The 9,809-nt window shown below is 42.4% G+C and overlaps 1 protein-coding gene across 4 annotated transcripts in view; it reads right to left on the bottom strand.

The window, feature by feature from the left end:
• Window positions 1–222: 222 nt before the first annotated feature.
• Window positions 223–9,809, bottom strand: part of KIT (KIT proto-oncogene, receptor tyrosine kinase) — a 91,778-nt gene continuing 82,191 nt past the window's right edge. For all 4 annotated transcript variants that reach the window (XM_007121128.3, XM_007121131.3, XM_007121130.3 and 1 more), the window contains exons 15-21: window positions 8,618–8,709; window positions 7,969–8,096; window positions 6,772–6,894; window positions 3,180–3,291; window positions 2,965–3,064; window positions 2,510–2,615; window positions 223–1,167 (exon numbers count right to left, since the gene is read on the bottom strand). In XM_007121128.3, the coding sequence (XP_007121190.1) occupies window positions 1,039–1,167; window positions 2,510–2,615; window positions 2,965–3,064; window positions 3,180–3,291; window positions 6,772–6,894; window positions 7,969–8,096; window positions 8,618–8,709 (790 nt within the window). In that variant the 3' untranslated portion in view covers window positions 223–1,038. The remainder of the gene's footprint in view (window positions 1,168–2,509; window positions 2,616–2,964; window positions 3,065–3,179; window positions 3,292–6,771; window positions 6,895–7,968; window positions 8,097–8,617; window positions 8,710–9,809) is intronic.

The raw sequence follows: 9,809 nt of genomic DNA on the forward strand, positions 1-9,809 counted from the left end.
AAGACAGTACTGTTTTGTCACTTCTGCCGGAGTCATGCAGTAAATCGGTCACTTTTTCAAACGGCATCAGATCCACTGAACACAATGCCATTCTGAAGCTGGTCAGCTTGTTCTGGATTGTTCTGGACAATCTCTAGAGCAAGTTCATCGGCTACAGAGGAGATCTCTGTTAAGATTGTGCTTGGTAATTATGTATTTTCCTTAAAAAAGAGAAAAAAAAAAAAAAAAAGCACTAGCTGTTCCCTTCAAACTTGTCTGGCTCTTCAGCTATTCCTACACACAGCAGACTCAAGCCAGAATCGTATCCAGAAACTACGCCTTGTGGGTTTCCCCCCTTCAGATATGTGAATCTGTACAATTTATAGATGAGTATATACAAAATGCAGGCTGGGGAGGCCTGCTCTCAAATTCAGCTCCCTAATCGTGAACCTATTTAGAAAACAGGTCAGGAGCACAAAGGTTCACACCCAGCAGTCTTTATGCGTGCCTGGAAAGCATTTTTCCACAGCCTACGTCTCACTCCCAGCATGAAATACTAGATTTCTTGAGCCCAGATACTCATAGGCTTCTGCCCTTCGAATAACATTCTATTTTCCACATCAAGGGATGAGCTTCCGGCTTCTAATCTTGCTGCATCATCCTATCATTACAGACGATTATGAGGAATGAAGGTAACTACTGCCATGTATTCAAATAAACTATCAACTATACTTTTCAGGCAGAAATTGGAGAAGCCCCGGGAAGGACTCAGGGTGTCTATAGCCCATCCCACCCACCCTTTCTCCAAGTCTGAAGTTACTCTGTTAACGGGGGCTATAGCTTGCTATTGGGAACATATGCAGCTCGATGGTAGCTGATGACAGAAATCATCAGCCACTAAAGTGTGCTCATAAAGACAGGAGTACAGTGGGGTGTCCACTACCCTGGAGTAGGATTTGAGTCGAAGGAAAACAAAATAACCATTATGAAAACCAAAAGAATGGGGGCCGTTCTTGTCGGGGAGTCCCCCCCCCCCACCCCCCAGATGCACATTCTGCTTCAGACGTCTTCGTGGACAAGCAGAGGCTGCGTGGAGGATGTGCTGCTGCCGACCGAGTTGATCCGCACGGAACGGTCCACCGAGGGTGCCTCCCGATGGGGGCTGCAGTTCGCTAAGTTGGAATAAATCTGAGGAAAACAAGTCCGCAGTTAATACGCCAGTCCCTATAACGAGCACAGCAACAAAGGGGCACATCTGCAGCCTCAGAATCACAACTCATGAAGACTCCTAAAGCCAGGAGGTTTACAAGACCTTACAGCCAAGAACCAAATCATACTGACCAAAGACAGGCTTTGTCCTAGCCCTCATTTTCCCCAAGGTCTGATTACCTAAGACGTGATGGTGCAAAATGTGCTTTTCTGCTGGGACACACCTGGGAAAGAGAATGATCTCACTTTTATAAAAGGTGTATAAATCTCTACAGCCAACTCCAATCCAAAGGCTGATGTCAGTCACTAAGAAATCGGTGGTCCTTCCAGGGGTCTTCCATTCAGAACCAGGCTCTTGGGTGTGAAATGCTGTTTATTTTTATTTTTTTGCGGTACGCGGGCCTCTCACTGTTGGGGCCTCTCCCGTTGCGGAGCGCAGGCTCCGGACGCGCAGGCTCAGCGGCCGTGGCTCACGGGCCCGGCCGCCCCGCGGCACGTGGGATCCTCCCGGACCGGGGCACGAACCCGCGTCCCCTGCGTCGGCAGGCGGACTCTCAACCGCTGCGCCACCAGGGAAGCCCTGAAATGCTGTTTAATTCAAAATGTGCTTTGACACCCGGGAGAGCAAGCTTCAACCCAAAAGTATCAGTGGTATATGCTGAAGAAAAGACAGTTCCAAACACACAAACCAGAAAAAAAGCAGCTTAAAAAAAATCTGAGTCAAAGTAAGGATCACTCATTCTTCCTTAAAAGCCAAAGAAATGATAGATTTGAGTTTTGATTTTCCCCCCCTCCTCAAATCACTGGGAGGGATCTCCCAACTTCAAACAACTCTTCATTCTCTATGGCTTGTGGCCATGACAGCTATCTGCCACGTTCTGGTTATGCTTTCTTGAGCAGAAGGTTTCTTTTACTGCAGCAACAAGCTGTCTTTTCTCTGATTTTATTCTAGTGCACATCACCCCAACCCTCCAAAGGCTGAATAGGCTGACACATGAGGCAGAGCGCATGCCGACCCCATGACCAGCACTTGGGGTGGAAGAGGAAATGTGGCAAATCCTTATGGAAACATCTATGTCCACACTTCTGAGTGCCAAGCCCTCTACTCTTTCACCTCCTCATCTCATAGCCCTTGGCCCAGAATGGGGGGTTGGGCAAAAAAGAAACTGTTTCCACTGCTTTACTTTCCTACCCAAAGCCCAATTTAGCCTAAGCCAAGGAGAGAAGGGGTGGGTAGCTTAGTCCTTACCCCCAGAGCCTGAGAAGGACATGCCTGGAACCAAGAGAACGGAGGTCTTATGCCTGGCTAGAGTGTACTCACATGATTGGTGCTCTCTGAAATCTGCTTCTCAATCAGCTGCACAATCTGCTTAAATGTTGGCCTTTTCAGGGGATCAGCATCCCAGCAAGTCTTCATGATGTCATACCTGCAAAATGAGGGCCATTTATCACTCCTCAATGCCCTTAACTGGTCCTCAGGTGTATGCCATGCAGCAATTTCAAAAATAATTCCAGGGCTACGCAACTGGACATAGTGAATGACATGGGCATAAAATAAAACCGTGTCTAGGAGATGCTGCCAAAACTTTCTGTATATTTGGTGACAAGAATTATGAAAATCAGCTACAGAAATGACATTTGACCAGGATGTCATAAAAAAGGAACCAAGCGACATTTCAAACTGTGCTGGTGAAAACCCGCAACATCTGAGCTTGTCTTTAAAAAGGAAAATAAAAGGGGAAACATTATCTGAAGGAAGAACGCCTGGGCCCTTACATTTCCGCAGGTGCGTGCTCAGGGCTGAGCATTCGGAAACCTTCCTTGATCATCTTGTAGAATTTAGAATCGACTGGCATTCCAGGGTAGGGGCTGCTTCCTGAGGCACAAACAGTTTGCAAATCAGTGTAACAATAAGCAAGCAGGACGCTGACAACACCTTAAAGAAGATGCTCTGAGTCTGATCAAGGAGGCTTTGGCAAGGCTCGTTTTACCTAAAGAGAACAGCTCCCACAGAAAAATCCCATAGGACCAGACGTCACTTTCAAACGTGTACACACAGTTGAAAATGCTCTCTGGTGCCATCCACTTCACAGGTAGCCGAGCCTGCAATGGAAGCATAATAGAGTCAACAATGTTAATTATGAAGCTCAAAAAAAAAAAAAACGGAACAGAAAATATTCCTATAAATGTTGCTTCTGCTGAGAGGTGGAGGTGAGAACTTGACGGGCATCTCACGAAGGCCTTCCACCCACATCACCTCAGATGACCCCAACTGCCTCTGAAATAGGTGGATCACAAGTACAGCTGACCCTTGAACAACGAGGGTTTGAACTGCATGGGTCCACTTACACATGAATATTTTTCAATAATAAATGCTACACGGTCTGTGGTGAGTCAAATCCAAGGATGCAGAGGAACCGTGGGTACGGAGGGCTGCCTCTAATTTATACTGAGATTCGCCCCTGCATTGTTCAACTGTATACTATACCCATTTTCAAGATGGGGACAATTGAGTCTGTACAGTGTGGTGGATAGGAGCACAGATGTCAGACACAGATACATGGGTTCTAACCCTGGCTCCACCACTGGCCTTGTGTAACACAGAGGTTAGTTACCACTGAACATTATTTACCCTTTTTCCTTAATAGAAACATGGCCTCCCACGGTAAGGATTGCATGGCCCAGCTCCTTCCCGGCTGCACGCAGCCATGTGGCTCAGTTTTGGCCACTAAGGTATATAAGTGTTGTGTGACAGTTTTAGGAAAACTTCCTTAAAATGAAGCTGGCATGTGCCCTGTGGCCTTTTCCTTCTTGTCTCTTCCTCCATTATTCTGCCTTCTGGATGTGTTGGCTGGCTCTCTCATGGCCATATCATGGACCATGAAGATAAGGGCTACACCAAGGATGGTTAAAAAAAAAAAAAAAAAAGAAAGAAAAAGAAAGGGGGAGGAATTCGCTCCCCTAGTACATCATGGAACCTCCATACCAGGCCCGGCCTGCTACTCCTATCCTTGTTTTACTTTTTTTGGGGTGTTCTGTCATATGCAACCAAAACTATCCCTTACTAATACAGTGGGAAAATCACTTATGCATCTATAATTAAGCCTTAGGATATTCTTCGGTAAAGCAAAAATAATACTTCAAATTCCATGAGTTGTCTTGTGGGTTAAATGAGATAATATGGGTACCAGTGCTTAGCCGGGTACTGCTGACTCACTAGTGTCTGAAAACTTGCCCTGTACAAGCAAGCACGTGATGGGGAGTAGCGGATATGCTGACTATGACCATTCCAAGGTGGTGAGTGGCAGATTCGGGGTTTAAATCCAATGGCCGAACTTCACATCCTGAACTCCTCCCGCTGACCTCGAGCCAAACTTTCTGTGACTATTCCTCTTAGAGACGTTTCTGGATTCCTGGATCTTAATTTACCATAAAAAGCTAAATCAATCCTTAATGCTTAATCCATTTAGGATTGAAAACTGGGAAGACAATTTTTTCTGGTCTTAAAGTTATTTTAGTCAGTAGGAAAAAAAAAATGCTTTCCAGTGTCCCCTCCCAGATTTTGTGCTAAAGCTCTGAGAGAGGCCCTTAACCTGAGATTTACAAGGTGTCTGGAATTCAGGGGCTTGTGAACTTAGAAGGGAAAAAATTACATTCTTGTGTTCACTAACTAAAGTTGAGCATTTCCTTAAATTATGAATGCAGGCAATAAAGCAACAGGTCTTAGCAGTGCCTGTGACTTTGTCACCAACAGTAACATAGATACCTTCATATTACAGTTTTATATCCATCACTTAGAAATTACAGCAGTTGTTAGACCCACAGTTAGAACATGTTATTCTGTGTAACAAAGAAGCACGTGTAATGAATATCACAGAGGTACTTTTTAATATTTTAATAACTTCATTTCCATTGAACGGCCTTTCTCAGCATCCTATGTATTTTATGCATTTAAAACAGTGTTCTGACAAGGGATCCACAGGTGTCACCAGACTATGATAGGGGCCACAGCACAAAAACGACCAAGAACGCATGTGAAGGACTTTCAGAGAAACTGACACAACGAGGAGGTCTCAAATGCCTATGATGTAAATTTGGGGCCAATAACATGTTGTGTGAGTTTCCCTGCTTTCAATTTTGTCCCATGAGGTCTCCTTACCCAGTAGCCTGGTGAAGAGTGATATCTGTGACTGGTTAGTTGAACTGGCTTAGCTGGAGTCCACAATCTGAAGCCTGGTGGGACCTAACCACCTGACCCATCCTTGTTAATTCCAACTAAGGTCACTAGCCAAGAACGGGCTATTAAGAAGCTGCAGCATAACCACTGTCATGATTATTTAGATTCCAAATAAGACATCTAGCCAGAATAACAAGTGCCTCATATAAGTATTGGCCACAGTGTGCCTGGCACTATTCTAAACACCCTACTATGTACATTAACTCATTTAATCCTCACAACAACTTTATGAGGCAGGTGACAGTATTATTACCAAAAGGAGAAAAACCCAGGTTCAGAGGTGCTGGGGTAATCCTTGCCAAATATTACACAGCCACTAAATGATAGAACCAGGTTCGAACTCAGCAAGACTGGGTCCAGAACCCAGTAGCCTTTTGTCAATACTCAAAAGGCCTGGATAGAGAGCCACCTTTCATTCTTCCTTCCAATAGTGTACCAGGACAGAGAGGACTTGGTGTTATTAACACTCCTAGCCTTAGCGAGTTACTAGAAACGCATGCTATCATCAGGAAGTAAATCCAGGAACATTTCTGCAAAGAAACAAGTCTAGTACAGCCCACCCACAGAGATGCCATAGCGATGGAGAAGGAAATATTACATCATCCTAAGGCACACAAGAGCTACCTCCAGGAATAGCTCTGGACTATAGGTATGGGCCTGGGAAAATAGATGTAGAAGAATATATGTTCAAGACTATTGGCTTCCCATACCAATGGGATATTCCTCTAGAAATCATAGGCTCTGGTTTCAGCCTCTACTGACCTGTGTCATCTCAGACAAATATCACTAAAATACACTGTTTTTAGTTTCTCCAACTTTTAAAATGTGAAGACTTGCCAAGGGTTTGTCCTGATGATACAATGAAAATTGGCAATGAAAGCACTTTGAAATAAAATCACTATGTTCCGTAAGCCAATTATTCCTTATGAATGTCTTTAATAAGCTCTCTTGATTATAAGATTCAACATTCTATATACCTAACTCTGAACATTATCTTAGACTTAACATTATCTTTTTCACATAGCATGTCAATCTCAAAATAAAATTCTCCTGCTGTGACCTTCAGGTCCACATTTGTTTCACTTGAACAAAATCAAGTTCACTGCTATTCTCAGGCTATAATGAAAATTAAGGCTATTTCTGTTTCCTTCACATGCTCCATAATTACACAATTAGAATTAGGAATTCTATTATCGGAATTTTGCTAAAGTACACTTAATTTGACTGCTAAAATGCATGGTACCGCAAAGGTAGGATTTGCATTATGAAAATCATAAAAAGCAATTCTTAAGAAAACTTGAAACAAAAATCCTTCACTGGACTGTCAAGAGAGAGTGGGTACTCACGTTTCCTTTGACCACATAATTAGAATCATTCTTGATGTCTCTGGCTAGACCAAAATCACAAATCTTTGTGATTCGACCATGAGTAAGGAGGATATTTCTGGCTGCCAGGTCTCTATGAATACACTATTAGGAGAGTGGGAGACAAAAGAAAACCATTTACATTTATTTTAAACTTTTAAAGAGTGAAAGCTATGTTTAATACTAGAATGCTGCTTATGTCATACAGTGCCAATACTTTTGCTTTACGTTTAAACTATTCAGTGCACCAAAATAAATATCTAGATTACACTCTGAATGATGTTCAAATTTGTGTTTCACATTGTTAGGACCTTAATTACTATAATCACTTTCAAAACCAACTTGAATAAATGCTTCTTTTTTTCCTTAGGACTACTTTCATTCATAGGAAAATACATTATAAATAGTCTCATCATATTTTTAAACGGAAAACTCATTTTACATGCTTCTCTTTGAATGTCCTTTTAAAGAGTTTCTAAAATGTCTACAACTTCCATTTGATACCTCCTAAGGACAAAGGGAAGAGGGTCTTTATTTCAGCCATCCTATATCCTCTTTTAGTTTGGTAATTGTTTGGAAATGTCACCAATGATAACTTAAGGGTAGGTTCTGTAACCTCATTCTATTCTGCTTGTCCCATTTCCTAAGGAATTCCTCTCACCCTTCCAGAGACCATGTTCCTTGTTTTGGTTCCATCATTCTCTTCCCACCCCCAACCTTCTGATCAAATGTTTATTGCTCTCTCTTGATTCCTTACTCCCCTGCACTTTGTGAACCATACATGCAATATTTGAGGTCTAACTGCAAAAAGACCCAAGTATATGCTTCATCGAGCACTGCAACTACATGAGGTACCCCCCTCCTTTGGCTGATAAAATAATTATCTCTTTATTTTCTAAGAGCAGCTCCTATATCCTAAAAGCCAAGTTTTAAATGAATTCATTGCATATAAAAAATATATTCAGAGAAAGCTCATTTAGACAGGCTTGCACTTTAAAGCTTATAAATGAGAACATGAATTCCGAAGAGACAGCAGTTAGAACATGAAGAAACTGTATTTCCTCTGCTTTTGGTTACCACATTTCAAATGACACTCTGCCTTCTAACTATGGCTCTAAAATGCCCCTTGGGGGCCATGAGGGCAAGGAGAGGACTCTTCTGAGAATCACCCCCACTTACATTCTTCGAGGCGAGGAATGCCATGCCCTTTGCCACCTGGTAAGAAAAGCTCAGCAAGTCCTCCAGGTCTAGGGCCAACTCATCATCTTCCATAATGGCAGGAGTCACGTCTCTTTCTATGTATGAACCTGTTAGGAGGAGAAGGGATTTTCCTAGCAATTAAAACCTTCAAGATAAGGAGAGTAAAAGACAGTGACAACAATACCTCCAAGGGCTGGTAATCAAGGAACTGATGTGAACCTGCAGGCAAATCACCTCCCCAGTGTCAAGGACAGGTAGGTACTGAATCACAAAGCTAATAATATTCCCAATCCTGGGCTAAGTTACAAAATCTCCAGGGAAGAAGAACAGCGGATGAATACAAAAGTCTCATATTTTTATATGCAAAATATGTACTTGATATATTTTGATATGCATGTTATCATACATGCAGTAAGATGCTCAGATACAATAACACACACTCTGACCCCAAATATCCACTTGCAACCCTTAACTGCCATTGACCACTGGATCCTACAGCAATGGATCCTAGGCCATTGGATCCTATCCTAAAGGAGAACCGGTCACTACAGGAATGGTGTTAGATTCCACAGTGGTATGAGAAACCCGCTGTCAATGAAGTTGTTTTTATTGCTTGATAGGTACCCACCTATTCTTGCAGATCTCCTTTTGTCTGCCTTGGTTGGTACAACATAAGAAACTCCGGGTTTCATGTCCATGTACTCATTAGTACTATCACCGCTGGGAGAGATGAAACATCCATCAAATCATGATTAAATAAAATGGGAAATGGGGGAGCACACAAGGGCCAGGCTCTATCTCCCCACCCCTTTTTGAACATAAGAGGCTGCTTTTATTTAAAGAAAGCATTGCCAAGTTTCATTGAGGAAAATCTTGTTCAGTAAGATATGAGTTTTTAATATTCAACATTCGGGTCCAATCCCCAGGAATTAGATAGCCCTTTTTGTGTTCAATTGTAGATGGAACTCAGGTCAGAAATTTCCCATCCCTTGACACCAGGGATTTAATGAGAAGCAGAGAACCAAAACCATTATCCCACATTACTTCAAACTCTCTAAATTAGCCTCAAGAGAGACGAGATGAAAGAGACAAAGAACCAGAGCTTCTGAGATGTGTTATTAGTGGGGGAAGACAGAGATCGCTAACATATAGCAACTGATGGAAGAAGGTTTAAAAAAACCAAGTTTGGTTCAGATAAACACCAATAATTTGGATGATTTTCTGAACCATCTGGACCTCTTGAATCTGCAACATTTGGCTGGAGAGTCTTCAAGATTTCTAGTACTTCCTGCTTCTGATTAGCATAGAAACACCATGACAACAATCTCCTTCACAGTGTGCTGGTGGTTCCAATCCCATATGGGATCCCAAAGCACAAAAAACACTACACAGGACTGAACAATTTAGGCCATTACTTCAGAAACTTAAAAAATATATAAGGGGCCAAGGTTTTAGAAATAAGGCAAAGTGGCTCATTTATTCATATAAAGAGGATGTAAACTAGAGAAACTAACAAAAGATGGTTTGGTTTATACTGTATTTTACTTCCACTTGTCACTACTCAAAGTTTACAGGTTTGAAAAAAAAAATTAAAAAGCTTCACCTAGGACTTAAAACTTTAGCCAGAGGTATAGAAAAACACTTTCGGAGGTAACCGCCTATCAACAATATTTACCAAGGTCTCCTTGAGGGCCTGGGGTTAAGTTTAGGAGACAAGTCTTGCCTTCTCAAAATGTAGGGGATACAGTAAATAAAAAGGAAAGAGGAAGGCTTCTCTGGTGGCGCAGTGGTTGAGAGTCCGCCTGCCGATGCAGGGGACA

This window comes from Physeter macrocephalus, chromosome 7 (genome assembly GCF_002837175.3).
Source record: "Physeter macrocephalus isolate SW-GA chromosome 7, ASM283717v5, whole genome shotgun sequence".
NCBI classification, from domain to species: Eukaryota; Metazoa; Chordata; class Mammalia; order Artiodactyla; family Physeteridae; genus Physeter; species Physeter macrocephalus.